Genomic DNA, 16,986 nt, shown 5'->3' on the forward strand with positions numbered 1-16,986 from the left:
AGCTTGTCGTAACATCAGTGTGCACATGGAAGGGAAAGATGAAAAAAGACTTAGAAGTGGTTAAGTAGCATGAAGTTACATTTCTAAAAAAGGGGTAAAGAAACCATCTTTACCCAAGGGATGGCTTGGAAGAAAACACATGTGCTACGCTCCGAAAAAAGGTGGTAACCTTTAACAAGTACCCCATGAATAAAGCCTTAGTTAATGTCGTGCTGAGGGGATCCGGGAGGAGTCAAATCCCTGGTAAGAAATAACCCACAGGTTTAGCTGAAGGAAAAGGCCACAGTGCGGTACGGGAGACAAAGAAACACTCTGGTACATGAGCACAACGAATCCATTCTCTGGCTCGTCCGTGAAGGTTCCGTCAGGCCGAGGGGCAGCTTGTCTGCAAAAGTGTTTACGTTTGTGACGGTGTCACACGAGGTTCACGGCAGCCGTTGGAGTGAATATGACGAGAACCGCTTGGAAGCTTTGGATCCTCACATGAGCCATCATTGAGAATTCCACAAGGAGCCACTTGTTATGGATGTTTTTATGAGTGTGGAACATCAATAGATATTTTTAATGATCTAAAACACGATTAAAAAAAATCCCTCTTGCTTATAACAGCACTGTTAACACACACGCATTTTGAATCTCTCTTCAAATCCCAAATTGAAAACAGGTCAATTTGGGATTGCGATGCAGAGAAAGATGTTATCATCTCTGTAGGCCTATAGACAGGTGGGAACAGAGAGATCTCGGAGATACAGACATGGGTTAACAAGAACAACTCCGGAGGTAGCATACGCTGCATTCAATCATATTGATTCAATTCAATTGATAGGTTCTCATCTAGATGGAAGCATTATCAAGTCGTGTGCTTAGCATATACATCACCAGTCCTCAATCAATATAATGCAAGGGTGATGTCTGAAATGCAAATGTGTCTGAAAAATTGCCATGCCGTACATTCCTAGCCTTTTGCGATTATTATTGATCAAAGCTACGTCTCAGCGCAGCCTCGGACATCATGCAGAACATGGATGGATTTGTACAACTACTCATGCTCAACTCTTTTTTCGAATATAAGACCGCTGCTTCTTAAGTGCGTTGTACAACTTTCGAGTTTATTTGCATAGAAAATAATCAGAAAATACATTTTTGGACGGTTCAATGTGTGTTCTCCATTTGTCGAATTCAGAAAAATGTAATCAATGGTTTCAGTATTCTAACAGACATTAGTTTAATCTCAGGATGTGCATTGCTTCCAATCTGTTGAAAAGTCACAGGATGCAGGCCTACCACGTTTAGTAGATATTTTGCCCAAGACAGAGAACTGTAGTGAACTTAGTTTGTGGGGTTACGGAAACTAAGAATCACACAAAAAAAAAGAAAAGGCCTACATTGGTAATGAGATGGTATATTTGTTTTGTTTCAGACACAAGGAACACACACATGGTACAGATTAAATCCGCAATGGAGGTATTCTGTTTGACGTTTACCCTAATATTCACCCTTATTTGCTGCCTAATCTCAATAGCTCAATAGCGATTTAATTCAATTTAATTCCGATTAGTCTTGTTTACACATTAGACAATGTTGAACACATAATTCCCGGAGTGCCAGCCACACAATGTCCTGCACTATTACATGAACTTTGTTCAATCGTATTTCATCGAATTGATTTGTTTAGGAAACATTTTATATCTTTTTTTTTTTTTTCAGAGAGATGAAAGAAGCACAGTACTCAGTTTGAGAGACATGTTTGTTTGAGAGACATTTCCTATGTTTGGTAAAGCATGACTACAGCGCTTCTGTCTGGCAACGCTGGGTTTGGATTCTCGTCGATAGCGGGGGTCACGTTTTTTTTAACTAGCATGGACGGGAGTTTGCATCCTACGTCCTGCAAACATGTTCTGTGACCCTGTGGTGTAGACGATGTTGCAAACCATGATTTTTTTTCGCACAACAAGCCTAAGAAGGCAAGGCAAGGCAACTTTATTTATAACGCACTTTTCATACACAAGGCAGACTCAAAGTGCTTGACATATAAACATTGTCATACAATAAAAGAAAATAATAGATAAGTAAAAAAAAGTAAAATAGATAGAAAATAAAGGCAAAGTTAAAAAAAAATAAAAAAGCATTTTAGAAAGTGAGAAAATAAAGGCAAAGTTAGTAATAAAACAAAAAATAGATAGAAGCATTGTAGATTTAAGATTTAGCAGAAAGCTAAAGCAAACATAAAAGTCTTCAGTCTTGTTTTGAAAGCTGTCAGAGTTGGGGCAAGTCTTAAATCCTCAGGGAGTTTATTCCATTTGTTGCATAGTAACTAAATCCTGCTTCCCCCTGTTTCGTGTTGACTCTGGGGATGATGAAGCAGTACTCTTATATTAGAAAATATCCGAGAGCACTTCCTTTAACACAATGTTTAGTGACATACTATGTACTACCCTTGGGTGCTATTATTTATGTGTAGATATGATATACGTTTAATAGACACACAAATCAAAACGTATTCTTGGCCTCATTTCCCTTTGAATAACATGTTACTGCTATTGTAGAAACATTACATTTCCCGGAACAGCTTAAATAAGTGCTTGAAAATGTCTTTATAGCGGGAATATGATTACCACGCCAGGAAATTCAGTTTCATGGCAAAGCTTGCATCATATTAATTTAGTTTGATTCTTGATTAAGACTTGAAAAACACATCCAAAAAACTAGATATTTTAGCAGCATGAACATTTTAAATCACTGCAGGGGCCGTTTTCGAGTCGAAACAGTGGTGTTGATTGTAACCATGGTTCTCAGGACAAATAATGTTTTATTCTAGACGAGCATAACTAAAGATGAAACGTTAGTTAGCCTAAAGCGACCTCCAGTTTGCAGGCTGCTGGCCTCGCAGCAGAGAGGGGTCTTTGTGCGGTGCGGTGACGTCAAATGAACTCCATAAAGGCATAAATTCATAGTTTGGCTGGGACAAAAAAAGTGGGAGGGTGAGTTTAACCATCCTCCTCCCTACTCATAACTCGCATAACTAATGAGCCTTAACTCTGTGATAAATTAAGCAGCACCAATGACTCTTATTTGCACACGCCGGCAGGTTGACAACTCACTCAGCTAACATCGCAAGAGGACTATTTTCCGCGATTTGTTCTTTAAAAAGTTAAAAGATTTAAATACAAATAATTATACACAATAATTATGTTGGAGATGCTTGAATACAACCATTATCAGGTAAGATTGTTTGCTGATAATAGAATAAATATGTCTTATATTTCACTTTTTTAAGTGAGCGACCAAGTTGCGCAGTGTTTATTTTTATGCTACATTGAAGTTGTTGCTGAAGTTCAGATATAATAGTCTGATGTGGATTTAAACGTGTTTGCAATAACAGTATTGGGATGAGCTTGAGTTCCCAATCCTTTTTGATCATTGATGATCAGATCAGCGATGCTGAGGGATTCTAAATGGCTGGACGATCCACGAGACCAAACAAAGCACCTTTGAAACAATTTTCCTCCTTTTTCCTCAATAGTTCTTCTGACTTTTTCCGACAGGTGCCGTCCCACCTGGAGAGCCCGACTAAGTACCAGATCCAGCAGGCCCAGAGGCAACAGGTGAGGCAGTACCTCTCCTCCGCGCTCGGTGGAAAAACGGGTAGCCAGTGTCCCAGCCAAACCCCGGAACGAGGCATGCCCCCTGGGCCGGCCAGCAGCGCCCCCAACAGCCCCATGGCCCTGCTCACTCTCAGTTCAAACTGTGAGAAAGAGGTACACCTGCCGCTGGACCCAAGGCCTTTCCTTTACTAATCACGCACTGAACACGGCATTTCTTTTAAAATCGTGTTCCATCTTTTTTTTAATATGCATAAATGCTTAGTCCATTAACTAAACAGACTTGTATTCTTGTTATAGATGGACGACGTTATTGACGATATTATTAGCTTGGAGACGAGTTATAACGAGGACATCCTAGGTCTTATGGATTCTGGAGTCCAGATTTTGAACACGGTAATTTGTCCTGTGATGTACCTAATTCGAATACACTGGGCAACACCTCAAACATATCCTATCCTATCTATTTCTGTGATACATACTTAATTGATTGTGTTTGTGTGTATAGCTCCCAGTCTCTGCCAACCTTCTGGACATGTACAGCAGCCAAGGAATTCCGCCCCCTGGCCTTGGCATCAACAACTCATGCTCTTCCAGCATGTCCAACATTAAAAGGGAATACACAGGTGATATACCCCCTCTGCACTAATTAAAGTCCACAGTGAAGACCTAAGATGTATTTGCCCATGACAATTTTATTTTAAAAGTGGAACAATGAGGATTTACACGTGATTCTGGGGCGCCAACAGCTCAGGAGGTAGAGCGGGGTTGGCTGGTAACAGCAAGGTTGCTGGTTAGATCCCCGGCTCCTCCTAAGCTGAGTGTCGAGGTGTCCCTGAGCAAGACGCCCTCACCCTAACTGCTCCCGAAGAGCTGGCTGTCACCTTGCGTGGCTGACTCCGTCGTCTGTGTTTGAATGTGTGTATGAACGGGTGAATGTCAGGCAATATTGTAAAGCACTTTGGGTGACCACTGGTTACAAAGAAGTGCTATATAAATGCAGTCCATTTACCATTTAAATCAACACTTAACCCATCTTTTTTTTTTTTTATGCATACAGTAATATTAAACACGTTATTTTCCATATAGTTGGTCCAGCCCCTGGCATGATGCACATGTTGGAGAAGCCTGGGCCATGCAGCCAGTATGAAAACTACCAAAGGCAAGAAGGCTATCCAGTAGGTAAGCAAAGAACACTTGATAAAGGAAATGTTTGTTTTTATTTCTCATACTGTATGAAAGCTATTGTAATTTGGAATAAAAAAAAAGCCTTTGCAATTCCGCATCAACCTGCGCACAATATGAGCCAGCATCACAGAGGTTTGAAGTGAAATAACACACAGTTAAGATGTTAAGAAAGTTAAGAAAGTCTTCCATATTTTCCTACTCTAATCCACAAAGTAACAGTTATGACAACGGCACAAGAGGGCACACAATAAGTTGTTCTCATTATCTCTTTATTACCACATACAGTTCCACGAACTAGAGTCCTGTAAATGGTGGTGTATACATTTTAGGATCCAAAAGATTTGTGGTTCTGAGCCCTAAGTAAGTACATAGTACTAGTACTAACTAACTAAGTATGTTTGTATTTCACAGAGGCTGAGGTACGAGCTCTGGCCAAGGAGAGACAGAAGAAGGACAACCATAACCTTAGTAAGTCTGAGAAAAAAAAGTCTGGTTTTGTTTTGTATGTTGGCTGAAGTTCATATTTACACATTGTTTCAAATGTTTGGCCAGCCATTACATACGTCTAATGGGAACCTTACACAGCAGTGTTTTTGCATTGCATCAGTTTAGCACTGACGTGGACACTTTATCTGAGGAAATTAAGGGTTAAAATAAAAATGTCCATAAAAATATGGACATTTTATAACCTAGCATTTTAACAGAAACAATAATGTTCTTCAATTAATTAAATCCACAGTTGAACGCAGGCGACGTTTTAATATCAACGATAGGATCAAAGAATTGGGAACGTTAATTCCTAAGTCAAATGACCCGTGAGTATAAATATTAATCAATCAACGTGTCACATGTCATCCAGCCTGTCTCTCTTGTCTGCATGCATGTCTGTCTGTCTGTCTGTATACCCTATAGTCAATCATCCAATTCATCCAATCACTTCATTATTTTTGAAACACTTCTCACCTAAAAGTCCATCGAGCGTAAACCAGGCTAACTGGCGCCCCCTGTGGCGGTAACGGGGGACGGATATATGTCGTCATGCTGCTCAGCTGACCCACACTGAGGGAGCCGTTTCATTCTCCCCTTCTTCTCCCCCCCCCCCCCAGGGACATGCGCTGGAATAAGGGCACTATTCTCAAAGCCTCAGTCGACTACATTCGTAAGCTGCAGCGGGAGCAGCAGCGAGCCAAAGAGCTGGAGCTGAGGCAGCGGCGGCTGGAGCACGCCAACCGCCACCTGATGCTGCGCATTCAGGTCTGTTCGACTCTCGGAGAAAAACAAAACAAAACAGAAAAAAACTAAACACACACACACACACACACACACACACACACACACACACACACACACACACACACACACACACACACACACACACACACACACACACACACACACACACACACACACACACACACACACACACACACACACACACACACACACACACACACACACACACACACACACACACACACACACACACACACACACACACACACACACACACACACACACAGCCGGGCCTACATGTTTCACTTAGCAGTAACCATAGGGACCGAATTGAGGGATTAGACCACACACAGACCGCAGCGTCTAATTGGCTCCGGTTTGTTCCATATGATGTCACCAAGCGCCAGATTGAGACAATAGTAAAATCGTTGAGGCCTGTAAGTATTGCAAGAAGAACTACGTTCTAGTGGACAGGGGGCCCTCACAGCTGATGGGGTTTTGGGTTAAAAAAAATATATATCTAAACGCTAGCATATGTCAGAATATGTCACCGTAGGCCTATATGAAAAAAGAAAATCATATTTTGAATTAGGGCTGGGCGGTTAATCGAATTTTGATCGCGATTTCGATTTCAGAGTGAAACGATCACCAAACGAATATAATCGAGTTGAAACGATTTAATAAATTTTTTTACATTTTTTTTAATAGAAATTGCAGAACAGCTGCAATTTCTGGACATTATTTTCTATTTGACCATTTTGTGTATATTTTTTAAGGGGAAATTTCAAAGTTCTCATTTACAAAGTGTTTTTTTTTGGAGAGAAATTATGAATAAATGCATCATGTTTTCAAACTCAAAAATAATCGTTTGAATAATCGAGATTTCAATATTGACCAAAATAATCGTGATTATGATTTCCATAATCGAGCAGCCCTATTTTGAATACAACCTTGTGTTAAATGACTTAATAGTGCCTAATGGTTGTTTTGGACCGTCCCTGTGAGGGTTTCAGATTCATGTTTAACTCGCTTCAACGTGCAGGGGCTTTCAACAGCTTGACCTTATGTAAACGTTGTTGCCGTGTTGGTTTCAGGAGTTGGAAATGCAGGCCCGGGCTCACGGCCTGGCGGTGGTGACGTCGCCGTCGTCCCTGTGCACCTCGGAGCTGATGGCCCGGGCCATCAAACAGGAGCCCCTGCTGGGGGGCGAGTGCCCCTCCGACCTCTACCAGCAGAGCTCCGCCCCCGACATGTCGCCGCCCACCACCACGCTGGACCTGAACAACGGCACCATCTCCTTCGACCCCGTCCACCCGGAGTCCGGAGGTCCTCCTTACCGCAGCTCCAAGTCGGCCTCCAACGCCAAGGACGCCAACAACGGCCCGTCGTCACTCGCGCCGAGCGAGACGCTGCTGTCCTCCGCCGGGTCCCCGGACCGCTCCGACTGCAGCAGCCGCCGCAGCTCCAGCTCCAGCATGGACGAGAAGGAGAACGGCTGTTAGTAAGCGTGGAGTTCGACGCGTGGTTCGACGCGCTTAACATATTAGCGACGTGGAGGAAACGCGTTCCCGTTTGTAGAGTTCCACGCCAACCCAACGCCTGGACTGCTACGAACTGATGTTGTGTTGTGTTATTAACTGTTCCAAGCAGTGGCGGAGTCACGTGGTGGCCAGGGGATGCCACCCCTGGTACCTGACTGGCCACCCCAGGTGCCACCCCTAGTCAGTTCACCGTATGTTCCGATGAAAGCGCGATCGCCCCCCCCCCCCCCCCCTGCCACCCCTTGAAAAAAAACGCTGGCTCCGCCACTGGTTCCAAGTATTTCAAAGTATCCAAAAACGACCGAGTAGTGGCTATCGGAATGTGGTCAGCCGTTGTCCGCAAGACAGTAGACTTTTGGGTTACTTTTTTTTTTTTTTTGTATTTTTTATTTTATCTATGGCTGGATTTAAATCTTAATTTTAAGAGTAATGTTGTGTAGCCAACATTACGTTGGGACAGTGTTTTGTTGTGGTGTATCTGCTTGTGTCTTTCCTTCTTCGCGGTTACTGAACAATCATTACAGGTGGATGCAGTTGCTGCAAGGGTGACAAAAGCAATCAAGATGCTTGTGTAAAGCTTTGGATAAATGTGTGGTTCACCTTTTATAAATCCAGGTTAAACAAAAGGGATTGCGTTTGACTTGTAGACTATGTGGCAACAGGCCTTCTCCGTGGACTAGGCTACATGGCTTCAGTTCACTAACATTAAAGGTGCAGTGTGTAGGATTTAGAGGCATCTTTTGGATCTGACATAGCAGAAATGCAATGTAACGTTCATAAGTAGGTGTTTTAATTAGTATTTAATCCCATGAAAATAATATAATTATTTCTTGACCTACTTTTGAGCCCTTTATATCTATGTGCGGTGCGGGCCGTCTTTCACAGAGGCATCCATGTTGCACCTCTATCGTTGCCCACAACAGACAAACGGCAATGCAGACAACGCGTTTTTCGTTGTATAGGAGCCATTTAATCAGCGATATTGTATCTGAAATGCTCCACACCATGGCGTTATGATCTATATTTTTTAATTTACTCACTAAAAAACGAAATACAATTCATAAATCTATCAAGTAACGTCATCGCTTGAGACTTGGCTCCTCCTGTCTGGTTTAGTTGGTTGCAATCTGCAGCCTCACCACTAGTGGCCACTAATTTTTGCACACTGGACCTTTAACTGAAGTTGTTCCATCGTGATAAGAAGTATTCTACAAAAAGTATGCCCACGTCTGTTTAAAATTGTTATGCTTTAGGCCCAGGATGTTTGTGTCATAAAAACAAAAACGCTTACCAGAAAAAGGGTTTTGGTTTTCAAAGGTTTAAAGCGACATTAATAGACCATAATGTTGATTATTTGACATTTGAATGAAAATGTATTTTGTACAATATTTATAACACATTTTTGTTAATCTCTGTGATATACATTGTTATTTATTATGCACCAGTCCTATTTGATATTGTAAGATTCTCGTATGTTAATACATTTAAAAAAAGGACAGATCCAAGATGTATCTTAAGGCAAATATAGAATATATATTTGTATACATTTCCTAATGTCCTTTACTGAACTATTGAACCATAGATAAGACATCCTATATCATGAAGAAAACGACAGTAGATAGCTTTATTTTGAAAGATTTAATATTTATGATTGCTGATCATTCAAACGCTCAATACTTTGATCATTGTGTTTTTGTTGGCCTTATTACTACTAGAAGAACAAGTTTAATTTGTTGTTTTTAGTAGTGGGCTATAATAGATCCCCTTATTATACTCCGTTAAAATTTATTTGAATTTCTAGGGGGCATCCAATAATATGGCAATAAATTGTACACATATTTCATGTGCTGAACTTGAACATTTTGTGAAAGATTAAAAATAAGTGACATATTGCACAATGTATTTCAAGAAACCAGGGTACATTTTTTCACTTTCATATTTAAAATAATCTGATACCGTGAAAAAAAGGTTTGCTTCAGAAAACATGGAACATTTGGCAAACGAAGAAAGTACAAATGCGTAGCTTTATTGCAAATACGTGAAATTGTGAAACACTAAACATTACCCATTCATGGAAAGGTAAGGTGGCTGTGATATCCAACTGACGTCGATAAAAGCAGCACGGGAATGACACCAACGGGACAAAGCAGTTTGCAACTCTTGTGCCCCGTATACCGCATCACCCCGAGGGTGGCCTTTATTTAAACACACCAAACAGACACGGAACACATCCTTCCCCGGACAACCACCACTGCATCGGTGGCTGTGTTGCTTCCGCCGACCCCCCCCCCCCCCCCCCCCGGATCCCTTGCAGCATTTGGACAAGGCGACCACAAAACATGCTGTGTTCGCCACAATTCTATGGTACTATTAAAAGTACATTATGCTGATGCTAGGCGTTTCCATGGTACAATATATGAATTGCTTTTATGAAATTGATGTGGTCCACTTTTAGTATGTACCCAGAAACAACAAAATGCTTTAGATTCTCGAGAAGTGTTTCCCCTATAATAGTACAGGCCTGGTGGGCTCGCCAGGCCAACAAGAACCCAGGGCAAACATGCATTTAAAGAAGAAAAAAAACAATTTAATAATAAAAAAATGATTGAAATAAAAATGACGCAGCGTTATCTCGACACGGTGCCATTGCTAACAGAGTCCCACATTTAGCTCCAAAACTACAAAACTTGCGTTAAAGAAAGCCAACCTCGCCTTGGCCTACCCGCATGTGAAAATTAAATGTTTTTCACAGGTCAAGCCTGATGAACAATAAAGTTTACACGCATGTTACAAACTTTATATCAGCCACGATGCACTATATTCCTATAATAATCGAATGGAAAGACTGACGGAATCACCAACTTCAATTGTGAAGACGAGCTTATGCTCCTTCCTTTCACCATAATATCCTATGTCTTTAGAGGATTCATTAAACTTGAATCCTCTTAAAACTTCTTCAAAGAGTTTTACTTTGTGTTAAATAGTGAAGCTAATGGCTGCTGGTGAATGAGGGGAATTATGATGAGGGCTGTTTTGGAGATGTTAGTTTCCCTGTTTAACAACTAAAATAGGCTATCACTCGTTTCATAGAAACTTGGTATCCAAAAAGCCAGACTTGCGATACAACTGCACACTGTCATGCTATCAAAAGCAACCTATATTCCCGTGCCGCACTACAAGTAAACACTGGCTTGTAGGTGACTATGACAGAGATACCCAAATGTGATTGGTTAAACTGATGGTTAAACTGATATATTCACGATAAAAAATAGACGTTGGTTCGAATACAATTAATGTCTTCTCTTCGCAAAACACGCGCATCGTCCGTTCATTTTAGGCCTGAAAACAATTCTAGGGGAAATACTGATGAGGTAATCAGATTTGAGTCTTTGACGATGTACCCAGCTCATCACACCACTTCTTGAAAGCTTTGCACAGGACTTCATCCGTCGTGTCGTTAAATATATCTGCAATATGAGAGCAACAAGTAAAGACGGTTATTACAAAAGTACAAGTACAATTCTTTAAAAGCCTTAGTGTACTTTTAAATCTAAAATATGTCTTCTTTGAGATCGCATATTCTTTACATTTTGACAACTTCCAACATAATCTCATTTGACAACTTTCCAAAGCGGGCCCTCCAACTCCTTGCTAATCCGTCGACTACACACCAACATCCTGATACTCTGATGGCACATTGGGCTCTTGTGCACATTATATATATCTATAGTATATCTGCTATTATAAAACGGGTGGCTTAAATCAAGCGATCTGATTGGTTCCCAACTGTTGTATATTGAGCGTATACACACAGCTATAACGCCCGTTCAGTTTACAGAGTTCAGTATCACTCCGCGCCTAACTTGAACTGTTGTTTTATTTATATATAAAAGCAATAGCATAGTTCACTGAAGCCTAAAAAACATGTTGATTGCTGGAGAGGGTGGAAATGTTGTAAAGCAATAGGCACACGGTGAGTGAACTCGATAGTAGGCTAAATTGCCGGTGAACCGAGCTACCGTCTCTAGCCTTCTCTCTGAAGGACGCTACCGTGTGTTGCATAGCAACCGCTGTACACTTTGCAGGCAGCCAGGAGGGACTACTTTTCTGTATTCGTTAAAAAAAATTGAGGGTGTCTATGACTTTCATTTTGCCATACTTACGTAACCGTTTTATAAAAGCAATAGATCACGGTCATTATACCACAGTGAAGGGGGTCGCCACAACGCCCCTTAACTGTGGTATAATGACCGTATACCACAGCCTGTCGTGATCTATTGCTTAACTCACCCGCGTGACCCAGGCCAATGGGCAGAGGCATTCTGGCCAGGCCTCCCGAGTGCTTGAGCCTGTTCTGGAATGACTTCCTCACCATCTCCATGGTGAGGGCCGGGTGCCACACAGGGAGCTCCAGGCCCTCCATGCAGCCGATAATCCTCAGCTTGTCGTCCTCCGACAAGAGCCCGCGCTCCCTGGACACGTACACCATGTAGGACATGTCTATGTTCACCGCCTCGCCGTGCAACAGCGTCGGGAGAACTTCCTACAGAGGACACGAGAGGACCTTAAATACACAGTAGAGTAGCTGTGTGTCTACGAACACATCACAAAACACAAGTAGGTGTTTCAATGAGCTTTCTACCAAGGCAAAGAAATACCCTTAAGACATGCAGCTTGACCGAACGAGTAGACGAGAAGATGTGCATTTCTATGCAATCAAGCAAGCATTGGCAATATATCTCCGGAGAAACCGTGATCGTGTGTGTCATACGTGAGCCTGGTTTCAATAGGATTTCAACGCAGCAACAGCATGTTTGACATTGTCTACTGGCTGTAGTAGTCTTGGTGTAGATTGAGATGTTGTGGTGGAGGTGAAAGAGAGATGAACATGCGTCTTTACCATCTCCAGCTCCGGGCTGATGAGGTGGCCGAAGTCCACCAGGCGGTTGAGGTCGTCCTCCCAGAGGTTAGGCGCTAGCTCCTCCAGCATGCTCTTGATGGCCATGCGGCTGGACCTCACTGCAGCCTTCCCACGTTTGCCTCCGTATTTACCGCTGCCCTCTGACTGGAACTTGGTATCCAGCAGGAACGGACCGTGCGTCTCCAGCAGCACAAACAGCTCTCTGTGCTTCATCAAGGCCATCTGGAAGGAAGCAAAGGGAAGGAAATACTGGGGAGGTCGGACTAGATGAGAGATATGATAACTGTTTTTTGATATTGGTACAAAATATGGTTCCAGGTGTCTGCTTCCTGGTCTCCCATACCTTCAACATCTCCGCCAGCCCGTTGGAGATCTGACGGCGGCTGATGGTCTGGAAGAAGGAGCGGTCCAGGAACGTGGCCACGGGCGGGACGTAGGAGCCCAGCTTGTTCTTACAGCTCGCAAAGTTCACCCCCGTCTTGGCGCCCACGCTGGCGTCCACGTACGACAGCAGCGTGGTGGGCACTCTGACGTACGGCGTGCGTCTCCGGTACAGCGAGGCGGCCAGCCCCACGACGTCCAGACACACGCCGCCGCCGATGGCGATGATGGGCTCGGTGCGTCGGTCCGGCGAGAACTTATGGACCTCGTCGAGGATCTTCATGACCAGCTCCATGGACTTGTTCTCCTCCGTGGTGGGCAGCGGTAGGATGGTGCAGACCACGCGGCGGGCCTCGAAGTAGTCGCGCACCTTGGCGCCGTAGAGGTTGTACACCGCCTGGTCCATGACCACGAACCGTCGCAGTGGCTCGGGGCTGTTCCTCAGCTCCTCCAGCCGCCGCGGGTCTCTGACGTGACCCAGCAGCAGGGTGTCGTTGCCGGGGTCCAGCAGACCCTGGGTCTCCACCACTCGGTAGGTGAACACGATGGGGCTGACCACCGTCCAGCTGCTGCCCCTCTCGGTCACGCTCTCAAAGCTTTCATGACAAGACACAGAATTCAAGTAGAGGGGATTGAAAACCATCTATGTTTATACCATGTCTCTGACACTATTGTCAACATCATCCCAGTACACGATCACTAATTGACTGTTAGACACACACACCCACACACGTACATGTACATACGCAAACACAAATCCGTTCCGCGAGTATATCCTGTACATGACATTTACTGTACACATCCAAAGATTGTTTAATTTTTAAATGGTGTTAACTACAATTCTACAGCAATCAAAATGATTGCTTACAGAGTTTTAACTTTCCCAGGGGGTATTTTAGTGAATCCAGGATCTGGAAGTATCTTGAACTTCTTATTTATTTAAAATTCCTCGTTATTGACACCAGTGGCAGATTAAGGCGATCATTGGCCCCTAGGCTGCTATTTGTGTGAGGCTCCCTTACTGATCCCGCAGAACAAAAGGTAATTTAGTGGCATGTATAAATGCATTGAGACAGCCTTTACTAAAGCAGCACTGCTACAGACAGGGGCGGACCGTACTGTTAGGCAAACCAGGCACTTGCCTGGAGCCCCAGGACCGATAGAAGGCCCCATCGATCGAGGCCGTTGGGGGCCCCCAAAGTACCGTCCTTATATTTCTTCCCCATATCTATATTGTTTTTATAAAAATCCCGTCATAATAGCAGCGCCGGGATGTCCAATTACTCATGCATTGACGGTCAACAATCCTGTCCGACCGCAACTTCTCTCCCCCCCTCTTGATTGCAAACTGGTTAGTGAGTTGTCCCTCATGTATAACTCTACAAGTCATTCCCTCGTAGCTGCTTTTAATCATGTTCACTAGTTTAGTGGGCACTCCATGATTTCTCAATAGTTTCCAGACAGTCTCTCTGTTGCACGCTATCAAAAGTTTTTTCGTAGTCAACAAAGTTGATACAACGTGGACGTGGAGTTCCACTCTAAGATTTGTTCAATGATTATACGAAGGGTGGCAATCAGTCGACGCATTACCGATTTTTCCTTAATCCTGCTTGTTGGTCTCTTAGTTATTGGTCCACTACGTCTTTCATTCTATCCGGTATTATTCTATTTATCACCTTCCCTGGTACCGCGAGTAGTGAGATTCCTCTATATTTGGCACACTTTCCAAGGTCACCTTTCTTGGGGATCTTGTTAATAAAGCCCTCCAGTCTGGTGGCAGTTTTTCTTCATCCCATACAGCAACTTCGCTACGCCATCACCCTCCCCCCCCCCACCACAACAATCCTGTCCGAACGCAACTTCACCCCTTCTACAATTCCGGTCAGCTTTGCCTGGAGCCCCCAAAGGGCTAAGTACGCCACTGGCTACAGAAACCAGTTCGACCACATACTGTAAAGCTGGTAACAGCTCTAAGCTAACCCAAGAAGTAAACCATCAACATCCGCAGCAGTGCATTATTATTACACCCCTGTTATACTGAGGCAGAATCACAACATCCTCACAGAGAAACAAATCGAACCACTCTGCAATATTGTAATAAAACAACTGCTTATTTTTTTTTATGATTCTTGTTACGGTCTAATAGGGAGTCATGCTTTTTTTTATTTTAAGAAAAATTTAATATAGTCGGGCTCATCAAGGCCACACACACACACACACACACACACACACACACACACACACACACACACACACACACACACACACACACACACACACACACACACACACACACACACACACACACACACACACACACACACACACACTAAACTGCCTGCAAAAGCATCGACAACGGTTTAACTGCTTCGCATTGAGCACCACCTACTGGTGAAATATGGTATCACTCCAGTACATGTTATCAAACTCACTGTTACACACACACACACACACACACGAAACACCACATTGGGCCAGTTGATTTAGTGCCTTGCTCATGGGGGGATGCCCATGCTCATTCGGTGGATGAGAGGAGGATGTGCTTGCGCAACACTAGCTCTCCCTGTGAACAGATTCACTATCCGTGCGCTCAGTTCCCATCTGATGTCTTCCACTTTGTCCATTAATGCCATGCATGGTAACCAATGTGCACGTCTCCACTCGTGTCTGTGTATATAACTGGTCCACTAAACGGTCCTTAGCTATTCGTACGGGTTTCGACATAGATTTCTTATGTTTGACTGACAATGCGATCCCAGAAGGATTTTTGTTTTTGGTCAAATAGCCTACCTGAGGATGCCTCTAAAATTATTTAAAATTAAATAATGAAAATCTGTTGATTTACGAATTATTTTTAATTATATCTTATCAACAGAAGCCGACACGGCACAGTATCAATACCAATGTGTACCAACTGTTGTACTCACATTTTGGCAGCAGACAAGTTGCCTCTGCTGTGGTTTGAGCATGTTCCCATTTTACACCTCCACGTATTCTCAACTCGTAGTAGACTGAACTCTCTCTCTGTCTGTGACTCTCTGCTGCCATTGACTGCATCATCCAATTTAAGAGTCTTCCCCATAATTTCGATGAATTGGCAATTTACTGGATATTAGGGTAAATCAATCGATATATAGCTGACAAAGGATGGACAAGACGTTAAAGCCGCTGTATTTATACAAGGGTGTGTGTTGGGAGGAGCGTTTTCTCTACAGGTCGTCACAAGACAACGCCATCCAGGAATAACTTTACCGTTTTTCAGATTTTGGGGGTTACGAAAGCTAAGCACATGCCACGTGACTTTCATTTAGTTTTACGCAACGCTCACTTGCGCCCACTGTTTTTGAGTTTTCACCCCTGTGGTCGTCACTAATTGTCACTTTTGTCCGATTAACCGCACCATGCAAGGGGTTAAAGGTAAGGGACACTATGCTTCTGAAGCGCTTTTAAAATTATAGTTCTGATCATTCAATTGTGTGCACGAAATACAAAATAACGACTGTAATTGGACATGTGAATGCGTCGTTTCGTAGCCTACTTAGATACATTGAAAAACTGCTTTGCGCTAGTGTTATAGGCTACTCTATACACGTAGGCCTACACAACACACGTTGTTTGTGTGAAGATGTGGGATATGCCTATTCTGTGGTTTCTATTTGCATGTATAGTCTAGTGTAGATACTGCAAACTGGATAACATAGTAATGCTATATATTGAAAGATGACTTAATCATATAGCGGTAGGCCTATACGCCTGATTCCCGAAGTAAGTATCTAAACACTCTTTTAGTAAATAATCTTTTCAGATGGACAGTTTGAACTCACAAATTCAAGGTCACGTCACAAGGACCATCCTCTGTGTGCGTTTGAGAAACACACACAAGCCAAGTTGTATTCCTTGCCATGATATCTATAGACAATGTGTGGTAAAACACAACAACAACAACAACAATATACGTGACTATGTCTTGTAATTAACTGATCGCCCATTGCGTCAAAAATAAACACATAATAACAATACTATAAAATATCAATATATCTATTATGTTTTGTTTTAGATGGCTAATTTGTCTTGATTGAAGATAATAAAACACTACTCCCTGTGCCCCTTTTAATTGTGA

The 16,986-nt window shown here is 42.9% G+C and overlaps 2 protein-coding genes across 3 annotated transcripts; one reads left to right on the forward strand and one right to left on the reverse strand.

Moving 5' to 3' along the window:
• Window positions 1-3,189: 3,189 nt before the first annotated feature.
• mitfa (melanocyte inducing transcription factor a) lies at window positions 3,190-7,525 on the forward strand (the record flags this gene model as incomplete). Of its 2 annotated transcripts, none has more annotated exons than XM_084464874.1 (9): window positions 3,190-3,222; window positions 3,546-3,758; window positions 3,903-3,998; window positions 4,111-4,228; window positions 4,701-4,784; window positions 5,202-5,258; window positions 5,530-5,605; window positions 5,897-6,044; window positions 7,118-7,525. In XM_084464874.1, the coding sequence occupies 9 exons, from the start codon at window positions 3,190-3,192 to the stop codon at window positions 7,523-7,525; spliced, it is 1,233 nt and encodes a 410-aa protein (XP_084321000.1). The 2 variants fall into 2 exon arrangements, with proteins under 2 accessions (XP_084321000.1, XP_084321001.1); XM_084464875.1 differs by having other exon boundaries at window positions 3,552-3,758.
• A 3,414-nt stretch (window positions 7,526-10,939) lies between these two features.
• Window positions 10,940-13,509, reverse strand: eevs (2-epi-5-epi-valiolone synthase; the record flags this gene model as incomplete). Its single annotated transcript, XM_084463466.1, has 4 exons — window positions 10,940-11,031; window positions 11,855-12,107; window positions 12,465-12,707; window positions 12,829-13,509. 4 exons carry the CDS (start codon window positions 13,507-13,509, stop codon window positions 10,940-10,942), a joined length of 1,269 nt encoding a protein of 422 aa, XP_084319592.1.
• Window positions 13,510-16,986: the final 3,477 nt, after the last annotated feature.

Source organism: Micromesistius poutassou (genome assembly GCF_964030765.1).
Source record: "Micromesistius poutassou genome assembly, chromosome: 2".
Taxonomy (NCBI): Eukaryota; Metazoa; Chordata; class Actinopteri; order Gadiformes; family Gadidae; genus Micromesistius; species Micromesistius poutassou.